Here is a 21125-nt window from a genome sequence, read left to right as displayed (position 1 = left end):
TATTAATATTTTATCAGCCTGTGCAGCATGCATTATTCAAATTGAATCTGAAGATTTAAAACAAATAAAGATCATATCAATATTATTTCAAGCGATTGCGAACTACAGTCCGGTCTATTTACTTATGACACTGCAGGATCACCTGGGAAAAACGAGAAGTAGGAGGGAAAATAGAAGAAGAAAGAGGAGGAGGAAGAAGAAGAAAGAAAAATAAGTACGAAGAAAGAAGGAAAAAAAAGATGTACCCGGTCCCTGGTCTAATCCTTTCTTTTCACTACAAGGGTCCTTTCTAAATCGTTGAAAAAGTATAGGGATTATTCAAGGCCACTCTTATCAATACTCTCCTTGTCTCGGGCCTCCCCTGATATAATTAACTCATGTAAAAACTCCATTTGTCCCCTTGAGAAATAAAAGGGGCGTTCGGCCACCCAACCCACCTCACCCCCCCCCCCCCTCCTCCCCCGTGGCGTGACTGTAGATCACGATCAATGATCATGCACCATCAAGAGCAGTGAACCTGCTCGAGCAAAGGTAACACGTAATGTTTTATCTTCCCGACCAGACAAACTATCAGGAGCTAGGCCAATGGCGTAACATTTGGAAATATTAAGGGGCGTCTATACCCTCCTTAAGATTTTTAGGGGTAGGGGTGAGGAAAGTCCATCTTGATGGCAATTATGTGGCTTTTCGGTTATTCACAACAATACTAGCTACTTGAATAATTGTTAGCTTGAAAATAATTCGTGTCTGGATGCACTACACATACCCTTCCATTTGTTGACTATGCCGCTTTTTTAATGAATGAATGAAATTCCATTTCTTTCAATATAAAATAATATTTGAAAACATTTTCATCACTTGGACTGATTCATGTATCTGCGTCATCCCTGTTAAATAGCAAATACTTCGTTTTCACACCATTATTATATTTAAAACCAAGCACATTTTATCAATTTTTAATTAGTCGATCTGAAAAGTAAATCTATATTGCCAGGCATGATATCTTAATATTCGTTCATAATAATAGAAAAGTCATAAGATACACAAATCATCACCCCCTGCCCCTATATCTGCAGGTCAGACCTTTCATCAAGGTGATTAAAGTTTTTCAGACAATCTAAAGGGGTACTCTGGGCTGAAAATAATTACATCTTCATAAATAGAGTAAAATTCACAGAGCAAAATGCTGAAAATTTCATCAAAATCGGATAACAAAGTTATTAAATTTCAAATTTTAGCAATATTTTGTGAAAACAGTTATAAACACGTCATCATGAATATCCATGGACTTAATGTCATGTCTCCACTTTTTCATATGTTATTTTGATCAAAGTTTCAAATTTTGTTCCGTTTGATTTTTCCTTATCTGATATGTCATTTTCAGCCTGGGGTACCCCTTCCTGGCGCGGACCCAGCTGATGGATTACACACAATATCACAGTGGCGTACGGATGGGGGGGGGGGGGCTTGGAAAAAAAATCACGACCAAGAAAAAAAAGCGCTAGAGAATATGAAAGAAAAGGAAATAGAGCAAGGGCGTGGGCTGGTTTGGGAATGGGGAGGTGCACATCGTGGGGAGGTGGAACTAAAGTGGTATGGAGCGGGGTGCACATTTTCAGCTGTTGAAAGCAGAAGAAGGGGTACAAATTTCGTTTTGCTTGCCCGTGTCGGAACTCCTCTGCCTCAGCGGGAGGGTACCGGTGCACCCCCTCCCAGCCTACGCCCTTGTAGAGAAGAGTGAAATGTGATATTACTTTCTGAATATTAAGTTAAATCTATAACGAAATTTGATTTTTGTAATAAAATATCGACATTTTTGCTCGCTCGCTCGCGATACGCCATATGTAGCACCCGCAAACTTTTTGGCTCATTACGCCACTGCAATACCATATTTCGCCCAGGGGCCATTTTGTGTTTTAACAACACCCGGCTGGATCCGCGCCTAACCCCTTAAGGTCCTCGATCCAACTTACCATTTCGATTTTCCCAATGAACAATAAACACGCAATTTTCTTTTAAATGTGTGTTCATATTCAAAGTCACGCATCGTAAGCCCGGTGAATTAATATTTGACAACTGTGTAAATGTTTGAAGATTTCGAACCAACTATTGTTCGCAACCCTCGATACATGCAGTTTAGTTTGTGTTGATTTTCGAACTGAAGCAAGGCACCTACTGAGTATATAGCCAAGTTCGCGCATTCCCATCAGGCAGTGAAGGGTTTCAATCCAAATTCATGTAGTGAAGTTAGTAGAAAGATTGTGCCATATGTGAATATTTTGTCTATCTGTATACCGTATAGCCTACAGTGTTCGAGGTACACTTCACATATGGCCCTGACCATAATAACACTACCAATATAGGCCCACATTTGGATGTATTATAACTTTTTAAGAAATGGCGCGAAATTTTCTCCTGGTTGTCGTCTGCTTGCTCGCTGTTGGCGATCTCCGTATAAATAACATTGGGATGATGTCGGAGGCTCGTCAGTTCGGCTGGAAGGAATGGTGGAAGAACACGATTATTTATCAGATCTACCCAAGATCTTTCATGGACTCCGATGGCGATGGTGTTGGTGACCTTAAAGGTTCGTTTCAATATTCGTATACCTATCATTCTGTGCTGTTTTGTAAAACCTATCTGTGTTTCCGTCATACACTGTAAAAACAGAAGATTTTACGAAAACAAAGTTTAAAAAAAAGAAGATATACATATAAAATAACAGAATCATTCTTTAAATTGTTATAATAGGACATTTTCTGCAATTTATCAGAAAGAAGGGAATTAAACGTTCTAGTTACATGAAAATTGTAAGGTGAATTCATTCGCTAAATACCACGTTTTTGTAATTTTTACCCAATGTATGTAAGATTTCACAGTACAAAAAGATTACAGGTGTTCTCGAGACTAGTAAGATACACACATGCATAACCTAAAGTGAATGTGCATTAACATACATGTAACTCGTATTACTCTAATCATAATAAATGTATTCATTTATCAACGACTGGTGTCATTGTAACCACAACCATACCATCGTCATCATTACATCATCTTAGTTATCATGGTCGTCATCGTCGTCGTCATCATCTTTATAGTCGTCGGTTTCCATCATAAACAGACTATGAACTCAAATACTTAGTTGCACGTGTTACAGAAGAGCTACACGTATATAGTATCACCCTTTATGCTTGTAGATCTTTGATCCCACTAAAACTTTATCACCATAATTGTTTTATTCAACGTTATTACAAAGTATTCTTAGATTAACTTATTGCAGCACTGCAAGGATCGTAGACTGTTTGTCAAATGTTTCTCAAATTCGACTTTTTAGCAACAATGAGTTAGACTTTGTACATCGAGCCACGTTGTGACCCAGTGGCGGGCGGATCAGGGAGATATGGGGGTTTAACTCCCCCCCCCCCCCGGGCTGCCAAGTAAAAAAAAAAGTAATGACCTACATTTTGGAGCCATGCAACCCCAGATTACCTTCATTTTATACTGAACCTTTTTTTTTTGGTTGTCAAAGTTCTCGGTCAAATCCCCTCCTTGGAAAAAAAAAAAGCTAGATCCGCCCCTGTGACCGAATGTTTTTTTATCAGGGGGGTGTTTCATCAACATTTTTGTCCGACGAGTTGTCAGATCTGACAACTTTCCTTGACTTTGATTGACTAAGAAGCACTGTTACTACGGCAACTGTCGGATAAAATGGGACTTGTCGGAAAAACCGTCTGACAAGTCCTTTCATGAAACGCTCCCCAGAACTACAAATTCGTCTACTACTATTTTGTCTAATAATCATTGGTCGAATTACCATTCAGCCCATTAAGCATTTTTTTCTAAATTCCAGTTGGGCTATATCCATTTCGTCTAATATCCACTTGGTCAAACATCCTGTATCACGTAGTTCCGAATGTTTTATGAATCAAATTTTCTGTTGACAAAGTACAACATAATGAGACGAAGTGCGAATGGCATTGGACTTAATTTCATACTGAGTGAATATTAGTGTAGCGTATATATATACCAAAATACAATTAGACCAAAATGATAGTAGATAGTAGACAAAATGGTTTGGCCTATGTGATATCAGACAGACTGTATTAGAAGTAGACCACTTCCTGTAGACCAAGTGAAATTAAACCGATATAACTCACCTATGTCATGAAAAAAGTATATTGCAAATCTAGAATACTCGATTTATATGTTTACGAATTATGAGATTCGCTCGGAAAAAATACCAATTAATGTGAATGAAGTCTACTCATTTATACAAATTATACTATATTGTCTCCCCGTCCCCCCTCTCTCCTCCCCCTCTCTCCTCCCCCCTCTTTCCTCCCCCTCCGTCTCTCCACCTCTAAATGTAGGAATAACAAGCCGCCTCCAATATTTCGTCGACATCGATGTAGGAGCGATATGGATCAGTCCATTCTTCCGGTCCCCTTTCGCCGACTTCGGATATGATATATCTGATTTCAAGGACATCGATCCGGTCTTTGGAACCCTCGATGACTACGACGAATTGATTAAGGAAGCACATCGATTAGGTGAATTCCCTATCACTAAATCTTTCCCTATCTCTATCTCTATTTGCGATTACTTTTATTGTTTTATCGGAATTAATTAAATGTATTTTCTCACCTTTTCAATGTCTATTTTTCATTCCCTTTCTCCGATTGTCGTTTTCCTTTTTTCTTTGCGCTCTTGTCTATTTTACATTTTCTCACATGGAAACTATTACATTTATAAGCACTAATACTACAAGTTAAGTTAGTCTGAAATTTTGTGTTGTCTCTGTCTTTTATAATATTTATTCGTCGCATTCGTGAGGCCTTTGTACTTGTTGTACTAAATTGAACCATTTGGGGTTATCAAGCCGTCTATTTATTGACGCCCATCTCCTTATAAAAAAAGTGATCATTTTTCTTTTGTCCTGATTTTAACACATATTTGCCTTTACAGGAATCAAAGTGATCTTGGATTTCGTACCAAACCACTCGAGCGACCAGCATCCTTGGTTTTTAGAAAGTAGAAAGAGTCGGGACTACCAGAACCCATATCGGGACTATTACATTTGGAAAGACCCGAAAGCTGGTTGTAGTTCGGATGACCCTCGGGAATGTTTGCCTAACAATTGGGTAAGTCAACCTGGGGGCCGTTTCATAAAGCTGTTCGTATAAGTTAAGAGTGACTTTAAAGGAGAATGAAACCCTTGAAACCAGCTGAATCCATATCAAAGAGAAAAATCAAAGGAACACATTGTTGAAAGTTTGAGGAAGATTGAATGAATAATAAGAAAGTTATGAGCATTTGAATATTGAGATCACTAGTGCCATGTAGATCCTCCCATCGGCAATGCGACCAAGATCTGTGATATCACACACGTACAACTCCCTCATTACTTTAGTACTTATTTCACTTATATTCTCACTTTTATAGAGTCTATCACAAGGTGAGGTGTTCTCTTTATGAGATGACAAGTACAGAGGTTTCACAACATTATATCATTGATGAATCGTTTGTCATATGATTAGAATGAGCAAAAAGAAATGTTTTGGGGTATATTTTCAGTGTCCAAATGGGAGAGTTGTACGTGTGTGACATCACAGATCTTGGTCGCATTGCCAATGGGAGGATCTCCATAGCATTAGTGATCTCGACATTCAAATGCTCATAACTCTTTTATTGCTAGTCCTATTTTACTCAAACTTTTGTTGGTCTTATTTTTTTATTTTTCTGCTTTCACAAAAGCTAACTTGCTCCAAGAGTTTCATTCTCCTTTAATAACGAGTGGTGAACCTTTCTTACGCGCTAAACCACCGCCAAATGGCCAATGAACATTTTGGTATATACCATTTACCACAAATGATCACCAGTCGTTCTTAACTTACGAACAGCTTTATGAAACACCCACTAGGTATCCATTTCTACTGGCATAGTGGGATGGAGGTTCCCCCCCCCCCCCCAAAAAAAAAAAAAAAAAAAAAAAAGACAGAGAGAGAGAGAGGGAGAGAGAGAGAAAAGGAAAGAAAGAAAGAAAGAAAGAAAGAAAGAAAGAAAGAAAGAAAGAAAGAAAGAAAGAAAGAAAGAAAGAAAGAAAGAAAGAAAGAAAGAAAGAAAGAAAGAAAGAAAGAAAGAAAGAAAGAAAGAAAGAAAGAAAGAAAGAAAGAAAGAAAGAAAGAAAGAAAGAAAGAAAGAAAGAAAGAAAGAAAGAAAGAAAAAAAGAAAGAAAAGAAAGAAGGAAAAGGGGAAAAACTTTTTCATTCCATTTTTTCTATTCAGTTTCCTTAAACAAGTTTCAATAGGCCTACTTTATCATTAAAATTTTTTTTCTTAAACTTGGACCCGCTATATATATATTTATATTCTATTTCTCTCGATGTGTTCCTAATAGTAGTTAGTTTACACTCTTGATACTCACAAGTAAGAGAGAGTGTATTGGAAGTGATTATCGTATATATTTTCATATACATATAGCTCAATGTTCTGTGTTTTTCCCCAATGAATTTAGATCAGTGTTTTCGGAGGCTCAGTATGGGAGTGGGGTGAGGAAAGACAGCAATTTTACATGCATGCTTTCCTGAAAGAACAACCTGATCTAAACTACATTGACGGTGTGGTCAGAGATGAAATGAAGGTAATTTGGTATGATGTTTGATTTGGAAAAAAGGTGTTATTAAAGGAAAACGAAACCCTTAGAACAAATCAGCTTGAATACGGAATATCAAAGAATAAGATCAATGAAAAGCTTGATAAAAATTGGGAAAACAATAAGATAGTTATGAGAATTTGAATGTCGAGATCATGCTGTGGAGGTCCTTCCCATGCAAGATGTGTGATGCAACGCATTTTTAACTCTCCTTTCTGACTTTGATGGGCACAAAATACCACTGAACATCTTACTTTCATCATTCTATTCAATTCTTTATTTCATTTCCATTTAAAACATAATACAAAGTAATATAAAGTAATACAAATCAAGTACAATTTTACAGAAGGGCATTCTTACTTCGTAAAAAAAAAACAGAAAAAAAACAGTATAATATAGAGCATAAATGATAGTACATATCTTCGTCAATGTTCGTTCACGATATATTTCGTACAACCCGTATTATCTAAAGCATATTGCTCGTTTACTTATAACAGCAGATTACTTAGTGTTTTTGTCCTTTCATTGAAAAAAGAACGCCTATAGCTAATCTACCGATAAATTTGATAAATGAAACAGTACGTTCAAAGCGCCCCAGGTATTTCATAATGAGAATATCTCTAGATAAACTCTGCCCCTTTATAGCAGCATTAGCAGCAGTAAAAGAAGTAGCAGATATTATATAGCTCATTAGTGCCTCAAATCTAATTAAACCTGCATTATAATAGCACATTTATTTTGAATGTTAAAGGATGTAGTTCGTTTCTGGATGGAGAGAGGTGCAGACGGTCTCCGAGTGGATGCTGTAGCCCAACTCATTGAAGATCATTTTATGAGGGATGAACCTCCTGATCCAGCATATAAACCAACTGGCAAAGAAACCAGGGTAAGAATTAGCGTTGAAGTAATCGGTAATAAATACTCTCCCTGGCTATTTTCTCGACGTAATATACAGAGTAATGTATGACATTGGTTCTATATTCATTTAAAATCTTGCCTTACAGCGAAACTGAATTTTCACAAATTTATGAATCATGTAATTGACTGCCATGATAACACTGTTTCGTCACCCTGTCACATATCTGATTCACGCTCTTTAAGCCCATCATCCTAACAACAGTTGGTGAAACTTTTAATTGATTGTTTAAACTTTTTTAACAAGTTGTTGAAAACTTTTTAAACAGTTTAAAAGTTTAAACCAATTAGTGACGGGCTTAAATGTCGTGCTAACAACTGTAAACATCGTTTTTACGATGAGGAAGTGTACGATGGTAAAAACTTTTCAACAAAAACATATGCTTTACAAAATTATGCTAAGTTTTCAAACTGCTGCTTTAGGAAACGACTAGGCCTATGATAATTTTCAAAATACTTTATTAAATCTTAGTCTGCATAATGTTCAATAATGTGATGCAGTTTTCAAGAAAATCATGCCAAAATGTGTTATTTACATTTCCGCAGTCGAATTTCTCCTAGAAGATTTCTCTATGTGGTCACAAGAGGTAGACTCACCTATACTTTATTATTTCATTTTTATCATTCTAATGTTTTCTGCAACATGTAAAAAGATTATCATGTATCCAAATGGTATAGCTGTGTTAAACAACAGAAAATCGCATATTCTCAGCATTCTCGTTTTAGGCGTAGGCCCCCGCCTCCCTATAATGGACCTGCAATCACCAATGTTTTGCAGGGCCCATAGAAGTTAAACGTAACAGTTGATACAAATCGCTTTGTTCTTTATACAATTTTTGTGCCCTTAAATCATAGCTCCAAAAACAAAGTACTTTTAGAAAATAATAATATTAAGTAAACAATTTGAATGGATCTTTTTCTTAAATTCTCAATTTATAATCGTTTATTTTCCGGTATTTAGCCCCAGTGGTTTAGTCTCCTTCACAACTACACGTTCAATCACCCCGAGCACCACATTTCTATTAAATCCTGGAGATCTGATGTCATGGATAAATACAGCATTGAGCCTAATTACAGGTATATATGAAATCACCAACAGGACAGGTGTAGAGCGCTTATATGCTACACACTAAGAAATAAAGGTTCAAAATTGAACCCCGAAAGGTTGATGCAAAATCAGCACCCTATGGGTTCAAAAATTGAACCCCTGATTGGGGTTCAAAAATTGAACCCCTGGTTGGGGTTCATTTTTGCACCCTGCGGGTTCAAAACTGCACCCCTAGGGGTTCAATTTAAAATTTAGGGGTGCAGTTTTGAACCCCAATCAGGGGTTCAATTTTTGAACCCCTAGGGTTGCTGATTTTGCATCAACCTTTCGGGGTTCAATTTTGAACCTTTATTTCTTAGTGTGTACAGTCACACCGACGAAACTGAATCCAAACCGATCGATAGTATGTCATTGGTAATAACGTAATAGCTTTGATCGGTCTGGGGTCAGTTTAGACGGTGTGACTGTGACCGTTGATCAATTGGGAGTTTTAGCACTGCGGCGCAGAACGGAATAAAAAACATAGAAAATCTATTGTCAAATGTCCGTCATGACAATGAACAACCAAGAAGTCTTTGTCGAAAACTGGTGAATCAAATTAAAAGAGCAGTTTCGCCCCGGATGGGCAAACGACATTATTTGCATTTTTCGTCAGCTCCGATACTCTGGAAGAAACTGCTGTTTCGGTTCCTAGCTGTTCTTTATAATTTGACGGGTTTATTTTCAATATATCCACTGCGTTATTGAATCCGTTCTGTGTTGCGGTACCAAAGCTCCCTAATGTCTCCAAACAATAATACTTGTTGGTTAAAATAGTAATATACATCTATACATATCATTTCACTGTCGTCTTACAAAGAGTTACGATTGATCCGATCAACCTCAAGTATATGGAAATCCATCGAAGTCTTAATTTTTTCTTCAGGAAATTTGCACAATGTCTTTGTAAACAAAAATAAGTACACTGAATTCTCAAGAAAAAAATGAATATAGACCATACCTAGAACATATTTTAAATAAACATGTATTTCAGATGTTGACGTTGCTGGCTTTCCATAGTTGTGGTCAGTGGCGTACCTAGGATTTTCCACAGGGGGGGCAAAATTGGCCGCCCAAAAATTTGACAAGCAAAAAAAAAAAAAAAAGGGTCATCAATACAAAATAAAGATTTTCGTACCAGAAAAAAAATTGACAAAAAAAAAGGGTCATCAATACAAAATAAAGATTTTCGTAACAGAAAAAATTTGACAAGCAAAAAAAAAAAAAAAAAAAAAAAAAAAAAAAAAAAAAAAAAAAAAAAAAAAAAGGTCTTCAAAATCTCGTCAGGGGGGGGGGGGGGGGCAGAGTGCCCCCCTGCCCCCCCCGTAGGTACGCTAGTGGTTGTGGTTAATTGGTTCACTCGTAACTCTTTGTAAGACGGGACCCTGATGTTATCTCATGCCAATATTGGGATTCCTCCACGATTACACACCAATGATAGAAGTAACCAGTGAGATTATGCTGATTAACAATCTACCAACTGATTGTTAGAACTATACAGTGGCGTACTTAGGATTTTCCACAGGGGGGGGGGCAAATTCGTCCGCCAAACAATTTGACAAGCCAAAAAAAAGGGTCTTCAACCACAAATAAAGGATTTCGTACCAGAACAAAATTTGACAAGCAAAAAAAAAAAAGGTCTTCAAGACTCGTCAGGGGGGCAGGGATATGTCCCTTGCATGGGTTGTGACTCGTCAGGGGGGGGCAGTCTGCCCCCTCTGCCCCCCCCCCGTAGGTACGCTATTGGAACTATAGGTTGTATGTAAAACGTATCACTTTTTAATCACCTAACTGTTGACAAATTTGATGAAATTATTATTTTGGGCCATTTTCAATTGTTAGTCAGGCTATCGACATAATTATTAGGAAACACATTCATTTTATCCCTATGTTTGAAATACATATATCAAAATTATTAAGAACTAATACAAAGAGCAAGACAGGTCTGTTCGGTCGCACGTAAGGGGAATATATCAAAACAATCCGTAGGTCGCAGTTCGGCGTACTCAAAACAAACGGTTAAAGGAATTTGTGAGTTATGATTAATTTGAAAACAATCTTTTGTAATTAACACTATATATCTTTGTGTGATTTTTTTCAATAAGATTCATGATGACCGAAACTTACGATGACCCTGCTAACCTTCTCGACTATTACGGCACCGTGGACGAACCGGAGGCCGACTTCCCTTTCAACTTCCAGCTGATCAGTCTGAACGCAGACAACCTCTCAGGAACCAAGGTCTTTCAACTGGTAGATGACTGGATGAAGGTTACCACAGGGGACAAGTGGCCCAACTGGGTGGTATGTGTCCATGGCATTTTCATTTAAACTGGGGGGTCCATTGAGCAAGTGGAACAACTGGATGGTAGGTCCCATGGGATTTCTATTCAAACTGGGAAGTTCAGAGTAGACAAGCTAGTGCCGACAAGGGACAAGTGGCCAAACTGGGTCTTAGGTGTCCATGCAAACTGGGCAGTTCCCAGTGGACGATTAGGACGAAAGATAAGTGGCCCAACTGGGTAGTGTCTTTAAGTTTCAGATCTATGTGACACTCGACTTAAAAAAGTACCAACCCCGCACAGCGAGGGGAACATAGGTGAAATAAAGCCTTTGGGGGGGGGGGGGTGTTGCACGAACGGTGTCATTCTATGATATCCGCGTCCGTTTTGGGTTAATGTGATTACGTTATGTGAAGTTTTTTTTAAGCATTTGCAAAGGCATATCTACATTCTAACTCGACAAATCAATTAGTAACACATTTTCCTTAATGAATATTCTGAATATACCACCAGATCGGCAACCATGATAATTTCCGAGCTGGGCACAGACTGGGCAAACAGTTTGCCCGTGCTGCCAATGTACTGAACCTTCTTCTACCAGGTACACCAACCTCTTACTACGGTGAGGAGCTGGGCATGGAACACATCAGTGTCACCTTTGAAGAGACACAGGATCCTTGGGGCAAAAACAACCCGGTAAGACGCAAGATCCCGATGTAATTGGTTTTAATTTTTTGATGAATAAAAAAGAAAATCCGCTTGGACATTTTATGGCCAACCGCCGGGAACATGGGAAGCGTTTCATCGACATTTTGGTCTGACAAGTTGTCAGCTCTGACAAGTTTCCTTGAGTTTGGTTAGCTGAGAAGCACAACTCCTATGACAACCGTCGGATACGACGCATTAATATTTCCGACAGATAAAATCCCCGACAAGACGATCCTTTCATATAACGCGCCCCAGATTTCCAATCGTGAGTATACAAATTTAGCGGACGCCGTGTGCATGAAGGGAAGAGTGTATAAGACTGCTCCCCCCCCCCCCGGCCCCATTGAAGCGGAATGACGAAATCAGTAGAAGGGGTTGATCTTGAGAATGGGGGGGTCTCACGTCCCCGCGACTCTTTACACAGGTACGCCAATGGCGGACTTTTGTGGTGTAACTCCTCTATTTCTCAATGTTTCAGTACACAATTCTTGACAGGTATCCATTGACAGGATCGCATTTCTCAAGACGTTGTCGAGATCGAACCATCACTCTTCCTACTCATAAATGATAACAATGTTGAACTAAACCATTTTAGAAATTAGTATGGTTTCTTGCATGCAGAATGCAGGAGTAAAATGGTAAATAGAATAGCCGCTGTATCTTCTCCTTCGCTAAAATGTTCAGTTTTGGCAAGTATTTGTAGAACCCTAACAAAACACCAATGATCATTATTTACAGTGTTGCTGGGAGACCTACTCACGTGACCCTGAGCGTTCGCCTATGCAGTGGAATACGGAGAAAAATGCTGGTTTCAGTACTGCAAAGAAGACTTGGCTGCCGGTCCATCAAAATTACTTGACTGGAATGAACGTAGAGGTATTGGGCCGAAATACACTACTCAAAAAAAGTTAAGGACCACTTTTTAATGTGTGTATACAATTTTCAAACCGGGTGTTGTATTTCTAGAAATACCCGAATATGGCTGTCTTGAATCTCCTCAAACACCCTGTAACAATTTCACACATGGGTGGTTTCAGTTGTTGCATGATGTCTCTCGCATTATTGCATATCCTGAAAAGTGGGCCCATTGTGAAGTGGTACAAATGTGGATTCAAATGCATTTTCTGTCTTTAGTCTCTACAATCAACAAATTGCTGACAACAGCTGAATGCCAAGATACAGCTGTCCAGGATGCCATCAAACACAATGAAATCAATTTCACACATGCAGTTCTTTCATGTCTCTTGCATCATTGCAATGTGCCCGTACAAAAGTGGCTTCCAAAGCATTTTCTGTCTTTAGTCTCTACAATCAACAACTTGCTGACAATAGCAATGCCAAGATACAGCTGTCCAGAATGCCATCAAACACAATGACATCAATTTCACACATGCAGTTCTTTCATGATGTCTCTGGCATCATTGCAGTGGGCCATAAGACAAGTGTCTTCCAAAGCATTTTCCGTCTTTAGTCTGTACAATCAACAACTTGCCTACAACAGCAATGCCAAGACACCACCTAAGTGAAACAGATGTAGCCAGAGCCCTAGGGATGCTGGAAGCTGGCCTCAGTCAGCGAAGAGTAGCCAGAATGATGGGCGTGTCACACAGTGTCATTAGCAGAGCAAATCAAAGACACCGAGAGACAGGGCTATACTCCGAGAGACCCCGCAGTGGCCGACCAGTTTCAACAACCCCTAGAGATGATCGCTACTTGACGAATCTCAGCCTCCGCAACCGCTTTCACAGTGCACGCCGCCTCAACAATGACTTCGCTGCAGCAACTGGAGTGATTGTTTCCACTCAAACAATCCGTAACCGACTTCACAGAGCCAATATGCATGCCAGACGGCCAGCTCAGTGTGTCCCACTCACCCCTGCTCACAGAAGAATTCGTCTCAACTGGGCCCGGGAGCATGTCAGATGGACCAGACAGCAATGGCGTAGAGTTCTGTTCACAGATGAGAGCAGATTTTCCCTTGACCACAATGATGGACGTTCGAGAGTCTGGAGGCGACCAGGAGAGAGATTTGCAGACCCCTGTATTGCAGAACATGACCGTTATGGGGGAGGCAGCGTCATGGTGTGGGGAGGCATCACCTACGCCAACCGTACTCGTCTCTACGTGGTCCCAGGGGGAGCAATGACAGGAGTGAGGTACAGGGATGAGGTCCTTGAACCTATAGTGGTGCCATTTGCAGAAAATGTGGGACAAAACATCCTTTTTCATGGATGACAATGCCCGTGCCCACCGAGCTAGGGTGGTGACCGAGTTCCTTGAGGGCCAGGGGATTGAGCGTATGGAGTGGCCAGCGAGGTCCCCGGACTTAAACCCGATAGAGCACGTCTGGGACATGATGGGGAGGAGTCTCGAGCAGCTCGAAGCCCATCCACTTGGACTGCAGCAGCTGGGTGTGGCTCTGGAGGCTGCATGGGATGCACTGGACGTCAGAGACATCAATCGCCTCATCAGCTCCATGAGACAGCGCTGTGAAGCCGTTATTGCTGCAGGAGGTGGTCACACTCGTTACTGAACTGCCTGAAAGACACTCAGACATTCGTTTTTACCACTTCATGTCGGTAGCTGATACCCCTCGGGGCCCACTTTTCAGGATGTGCAGTGATGCGAGAGACATTGTGCAACAACTGAAACCACCCATGCGTGAAATTGATTACAGCGTGTTTAAGGACATTTAGGACAGTTGTACTGAGGTATTTCCAGAAATAAAACACCTTGTATAAAATCTTTATGTACGTTTTAAAAAGTGGTCCTTAACTTTTTTTGAGTAGTGTATTATTTGACTTAATTCTTAGTTGATAGGTTTGATGTTTTGTGTTTTCTTGGTTGTTGTTGTTTCGTAAATAATTTTGTGTTTTCCGTTTTGATTGATTGATTACTTGCTTGATTGATGGATGGATTCCTCTTTTGTTGCTTAGGTATAGGTGGGTAAAAAGTTGAATGTCGATATACTAGTAGTATGTATTTGCAAGGGCGTGTCCAGAGGGCGATGGGGTACGTGTCTGTGGTGCAACTTTTAGGGGGTGCAAAATGGAAAAAAAAATAAGAAGAGAAGGGAAAGGAAAGAAACAAAAGTATGAAATTCAATCTGATGAACTACTCAAATAACTAACTAAATAATTAAGCTCGACACTCCGCCGTTTGACGGCGGGGCTCATCTGAGTTAATGAACTACCAAAGAAGTCGATACCAAATATTGAGGCTGCGATTTCAGTAGGTCTACCCCTCCCTCACCCTCGTGTTAGATGTGACAACGGGCGAAATGTAACTGCACTTGCCCTTAGCGCCAATTGTCTGACTAGGATAGTGAGGTACAGTACTTTATTCATTGGTTGCATGATATTCTGTTATTGAACCGTATTTATCTCAAATTGCTTTTCAACAATAGTCGCAACTCAAGGACCCGAAATCGATGCTAAATCTCTACAAGTCCCTCACGAAAATCCGCAAGGTCCGCCCAGCCTTCCACACCAACACTCTCCAGTATTCCGTTGTCAACGAGAACATCTTCTCTTTCCTGCGGGCACCAGCCGCCGACGAATCGCAGTACCCGTCTTATCTGGTGGCCATAAACTTCGGCAAGAGCGGCCCCGTGATTGGTGATTACGCTGGAGCACTTCGGACCAATGGCGTGACGCTAGCGGCGAATGTGGGCGTGGTGGAAATAAGCTCGAACATGGATAGGAATGGAGAGAAAGTGATGCTGAACTCTATTGAGCTTCAGTCTGGTGAAGCACTGATTGTTCGTATTGGAGAAGACAGGGATGAATTATAAATACATGCCAGTTCTTATCAACTACTGTAAATGAAATTATAATGATAGCAAACTGAATGTGCCAAGTGCAAAAAGAAATAATATACATGTGTATATATTGGTTTTATGTAAATGAAGCATTGAGATTATATTCTGATTACGGATTCAGTTACATGTATATGAATTTTAACAGCGGACTGGGGCTGGTAAAGGTTTTAAGAAGAATGAAAACTTTGGGGGGATAGATTTCAATGAAAAGAGAGAATAGAGAAAATCAATATAGTGCCATCAAAATAAAGGTTGAAAGTATCAATTCATCGTCTGTGGCGACCTTAAAATTTGCAAATTTACTTCAAAGTGACAGGCTTAGTGTATGGTTTTTTTTACACAAATTCCTTATTTCCTCTATTATTAATCAAGGTGCAACTTGTCTCCTTCATAACTAAAAGATGTAGTGGACAATCTTTATAGAAAAGCATCTGATTTTATGTACACACCATCATTGCAAACTGTATCACTTGTTGGAACATTGCCAATTTGAGGGTCAGCATAGTATGACTGAAGATTTTTCATACTTCAATTTCTGTTCTCAAATGGTGATACTGAAAAAATTATCTTTTATTATCTTTTTTTTTACATATTTTTTTTTTTGGAGGGGAGAGAGTCGGGTTTTTCTCTCTCTTTTCATCAAAATCAATATTTTTCAAGTGCTATATTCTTATTTGAGGCACACATATGATTAGCGTAATTCTATTCTTGATTTACCATGGAGAAATCAGATGAAAAAAATATTAGGATAGTATACAGGTACTTCAAGATCAACTTTTTATCTAGCGCCATCTCGTGATCATAATGTACAAGGATATACACTGTAGTTTGATTCCATTTCAATTTCTGAAATATTTTTTTATTTTTAATTGATATATTGCACTAAACTATAGACCTATCTATGCAGGTGATCTTGAATATTAAACAATTAAGTTGTGCAATTTTCAGAAATCAATTTTGACTGTGAAATTTCTTCATTTCTTGTGTCCAGTCTTTGGGCCGTATGCATAAAAACAAGCAATTGCTTGTGCTAGCCTTTTGCTTGAAACGGTATACACACAAACAAGCAATTGCTTATAAGCAAAAGCTTTTGCTTACAAGCACAAACAATTGCTTACTACTCGTAAGCAAATGCTTACCAAACAAGCAATTGCTTAAAACCGTATGCATAAAACAAACCTTTTACTTGTCTTGATAAGCAATTGCTTGCGTTTTTTCAAGCACCTCCGGACCAGCTTGAGCTCTTGCTTACTCAGGGCATTCTCGTTTAAGGATTACATTTTCATACCGTTTCAAGCTCCATATTCCAGAGGTTATGTTGTGAATTCATATCTAATCAATTTCCTGTTATTTTAGACTTTTTACGGCAATTTTTGTCCATCGATCTACACAGAAACCCCCCTGATGCTCTGCGCTGTTTTTACTGCTGCCAGTTCGGGCACGAAGCGTCGTTGTCCTACTGTGCGATGTTCGCACAACCGTAACGATCCTTTGTCAAACACATAAGCAATTGCTTAGGCAGTGCAAGCAAAAGGTTTCAGCACAAGCAAAAGCTTGTGCATACGAATTTAAGCAATTGCTTGAACTTGCCCTTTTGCTTGACCAGCTCTTGCTTTTGCTTAAAGCATTTGCTTATAAGCAATTGCTTGTCTTTATGCATACGGCCCTTTGTCATAAATTTCGAAGATAATTTTTGATGACATTTTAGTGGATATGTTTCCATGGACGCTAGGACATTCCATTGTTTTTTTGCCGTGCATGTTCCTCTTTTTAAAGCATTAGGGAGGGGGAGGGAGGAAGCGGGGGCAGTGGCGTAACAGGCGGGGGGGGGGGGGCAGGGGGCCAGCTGCCTCCCCTGGCGGAGTTCACCGGGAAAATAAAATAAGAAACGGGAAAAAGAAAAAAAGGGGGAGAAAGAAAGGGAAAGGGAAAAAAAAGGAACGGGGGAAAAGGAAAGGGAAGGGAAAAGAAAACGAAGAAAAACATAAAAAGGGAAAACGGAAAGAAAACGGGAAAATAGAAGGAAAGAAGAACATGTGTGAAAGAACAATTCTCCCCGATATACAAATACAATAGTTTACAATGATTAGTAAGACAGGGAAATAAATTAAAGATGACCAAAAAAGGCAAACAAAAGCGGGAAATGGAGGTAGAATGGAATGAGCCAAAATCTAAATTGGAAAATATAGAAAAGGGACAAGATAAAACTACCGTGCTGCCGAGGATTGACGATAATTATCATCATAAACTTGCTAATTCTCCAAAGCTACCGGGGGCTCTGTCCAAGACCCCATGCATTGATTCCCCTTCATCTGTAACCTTTAAAGGGCTCTATAACGGCCCCTGTATGAACCCTTTCTGCATTGAACTTTGCGTTTAAGCACTGGCGTACCGGGGGGGGGGGGTGGTTCCACAGCCAAGGGGAAATAAAAGAAAATAAAGGAGGCAGCGAAATGAGATGAATGAAGAAATATATATATGACATGATATTTGCTATGATGTAAAAATCTATCACATAATTAGAATTTCATTTCAAAAGGCCATTTTTGTCTCGCCTGCATAGCAGAGCGAGACTATAGGCGCCGCTTTTCCGACGGCGGCGTCAACATCAAATCTTAACCTAAGGTTAAGTTTTTGAAATGACATCATAACTTAGAAAGTATATGGACCTAGTTCATGAAACTTGGACATAAGCTTAATCAAGTATTACTGAACATCCTGCCAGAGTTTCAAATCACATGACCAAGGTCAAAGGTCATTTAGGGTCAATGAACTTAGACCATGTTGGGAAAATTATTTTCAAAATCTTAACCGAAGGTTAAGTTTTTGAAATGACATCATAACTTAGACAGTATATGGACCTAGTTCATGAAACTTGGGCATAAGGTAAATCAAGTATTAGTGAACATCCTGCTCGAGATTCAGGTCAAGTGACCAAGGTCAAAGGTCATTTAGGGTCAATGAACTTTGGTCAAGTTGGGGGTATTTGTTGAATTACTATCATAACTTTGAAAGTTTATAAATCTAGTCCATGAAACTTGGCCATAAGGTTAATCAAGTATTAGTGAACATCCTGCCTGAGTTTCAGGTCACATGACCAAGGTCAAAGGTCATTTAGGGTCAATGAACTTTGGCCAAGTTGGGGGTATTTGTTGAATTGCCATCATAACTTTGAAAATTTATGGATTTAGTTCATGAAACTTGGACATTAGGTTAATCAAGTACCACTGAATATCCTGTGCGAGTTTCAGGTCACATGACCATGGTAAATGGTCATTTAAGGTCAATGAACTTTGGCCGTGTTGGGGGTATTTGTTGAATTACCATCCTAACTCTGAAAGTTTATGGATCTAGTTCATAAAACTTGGGATATAAGAGTAATCAAGCACCACTGAACATCCCCTGTGAGTTTCAGGTCACAAAACCAAGTCAAAGGTCAGTTAAGGTCAATAAACTTAGGCCATGTTGGGGTAATTGTTGAAGTGCCATCATAACTTTGAAAGTTTATGGATAGAGTGAATGAAATGTGGACATGGGTGTAGTTGACAGTCTTAAGTCTCCGTTCAAATGTCATTTATGGTCAATGAACGTGGTATTATGTCATTATATGAATGATGTTTTTGTTAATGATTATTTTATAGTAGTTTTCAAAGTTAGCACTGCTGCTATATTATATTGCGTAATGCAGGCGAGACTGCCAGAGGCGTTCCACTTGTTACTTTCTGGCTCGCTTCGCTGGCGACTGTTTACAAATTTTCCCACATTTGCTAAGGTGTACCCCCTCAAAATATGTGAATGATTATGGTACGCAACTGCATTGAATTTATGTGTTGTGTGAAAGCTATATAGATAAACATGAACTTTTGATTAAAATTAGTGGCCATCTGTAAGGTTTAAAATGGCTTTAATATCAAGAGGTTCCGGGGTTCCCCGGACCCCACCCACATAGCACTGTTGAACTGTTGTATGGATGAGTTTGGACCATGGCCCCAAAAAGCTCTACAACCAAACAAACAAAAAGTAGGAAAGACAGAAAAGCAAAGGAAAAGCGTATTATATATTTCTGAATATCAGGTCAAAATCTATTTTCATGTTAGATTATCATGAAAAGGTGATTTTTTTTCTCGCTCGCTTCGCTTCGGTACTTACATTAAGCTACTTCTTGCCACACGCGCCATACTGGCCCCCTCGAGCATATAGAGCTTCGCCCTGATGCGCACAATCGGCATTAAAAAAATCTTATTTACCGTGGCGTACAAAAAAAAAGAGAAGGGTGAAATATGATATCTTTTTTTAACATTATGTCAAAATCTATCACAAAATTGGATGTTTGTAATAAAAATGTCAAAAAATTTTGCTCGCTCGCTCGCATTTCCATTTTTTGCCCGATACACCATATCACCCCCTCAAAATTTTTGCCTCATGACGCGATTGCCTGTTCCATGATATGACCGGGAAATTTTTGGCTCTTGCCCCCCCCCCCCCCCCCCCTGGCCACCAACCCCTGTTACACTGCTGGGGGGGGTAGTGGTCACCGCTGACATTCTGTCTCAGAGTCTGGCTCTCTAAAACTACATCAACCAAGCATCTGAAACACTTAAGCAACGTCAGGAGCTCAAATATTCACTTAATCTTCTTCTCAGTACCACATTGGCTCCACCCATTTGATCTATCAACTTGGGTTAATTGCCAGGCACTGATCTGTATACAGATCAGTGTCTGCACTGCACTTTATCCAAATCAATTAACCCGATGCCCAGATAGCCGAATTTCCACTTCGTAAATTTTGCACTTTGCTGAATGAGGATTTTATTTGTAAACATTTCACCAAATCATTCACACTAAGTGGATACTAGATGAAATGGGTATAGTTAGCCTAACTGGAAATCACACAAAATGGACTTATGGCAATTACATTAAATGATTAGAAGACAAAAAAATTGTAGACAAATAACGATCCAACTATATTAGATGAGTCTCATGAGACCAAATGGAAAGTAGACAAAGTGGGTGAAGACCAAGTAGCAATTTCCTGCTCAATTTTTTTTCTCTCTCTCTCCCTCTTCCTGGGATCCGTTTCACAAATCTTGTCATGCTTAATAAATTGGCAATAACAGTTAAAAGCTACTGAAATTCTTCAAACTGATAGTAACTTTGTTATAACAAGTCCAAGTGTATATGAATCGGGACCAAGGTCTACAGCACTGCTAGATCAAATGCCAACTCTAATTGTCAAATTGCCGGGCTTGCAATACTTGATAAGCTTTTTCAATCTGTTTTCCCTCTGAAGCCAGCCTTCAAGGTCACATTGACGGCCTTGAACCTATGTCTTAATCCGAGTCAGGTGTCCATGAAGTAACCAGTGACCTGGGGCTCGTAACACACTGCTTAGTAGTCCACCTCCTGGACTGTTATTTGGTACGATACCACTACCAAACACATAACACACTACATCCCAGAACACGAATACACACACACCCCCTGAATAGTCACACGAAAGTGAATCAGTGAATCATTGGGTTAGGCCCATGGTTAAGCGAATCACTGGGTTAGGCCCATGGTTAGGCGAATCACTGGGGGTAAGTGAATCAGTGGAGGGCGGGTGTGTGTTGGTTATGTGTGCGCGCGGGGGTATCGGTACGGTCCGATAGGGTTTGCCTC

General features: G+C 39.5%; 1 protein-coding gene across 1 annotated transcript; it reads left to right on the top strand.

The window, feature by feature from the left end:
- Positions 1–1453: 1453 nt before the first annotated feature.
- On the top strand, positions 1454–16419 carry LOC129277597 (probable maltase). The gene is made up of 10 exons (XM_064110125.1): positions 1454–2587; positions 4371–4550; positions 4966–5141; positions 6515–6640; positions 7404–7538; positions 8529–8644; positions 10760–10958; positions 11450–11632; positions 12383–12520; positions 15051–16419. The coding sequence occupies exons 1-10, from the start codon at positions 2398–2400 to the stop codon at positions 15435–15437; spliced, it is 1830 nt and encodes a 609-aa protein (XP_063966195.1). The 5' UTR covers positions 1454–2397; the 3' UTR covers positions 15438–16419.
- The last annotated feature ends 4706 nt before the right edge of the window (positions 16420–21125 follow it).

The sequence above is a fragment of the Lytechinus pictus genome, chromosome 15 (assembly GCF_037042905.1).
Source record: "Lytechinus pictus isolate F3 Inbred chromosome 15, Lp3.0, whole genome shotgun sequence".
Classification (NCBI taxonomy): Eukaryota; Metazoa; Echinodermata; class Echinoidea; order Temnopleuroida; family Toxopneustidae; genus Lytechinus; species Lytechinus pictus.
The sequence above is the reverse complement of the archived record's forward strand: the minus strand, read 5'-3'. Positions and strand labels throughout refer to the sequence as shown.

What these genes read in the sequence shown, in the direction of transcription:
- LOC129277597 (XM_064110125.1), top strand. Translation starts at nt 2,398, where the DNA reads ATGGCGCGAAATTTTCTCCTGGTTGTCGTCTGCTTGCTCGCTGTTGGC. An exon ending in AATGTTTGCCTAACAATTGG is followed by an intron (nt 5,142 to 6,514) that starts GTAAGTCAACCT and finishes CAATGAATTTAG; the next exon opens with ATCAGTGTTTTCGGAGGCTC. An exon ending in ACAAGTGGCCCAACTGGGTG is followed by an intron (nt 10,959 to 11,449) that starts GTATGTGTCCAT and finishes ATATACCACCAG; the next exon opens with ATCGGCAACCATGATAATTT.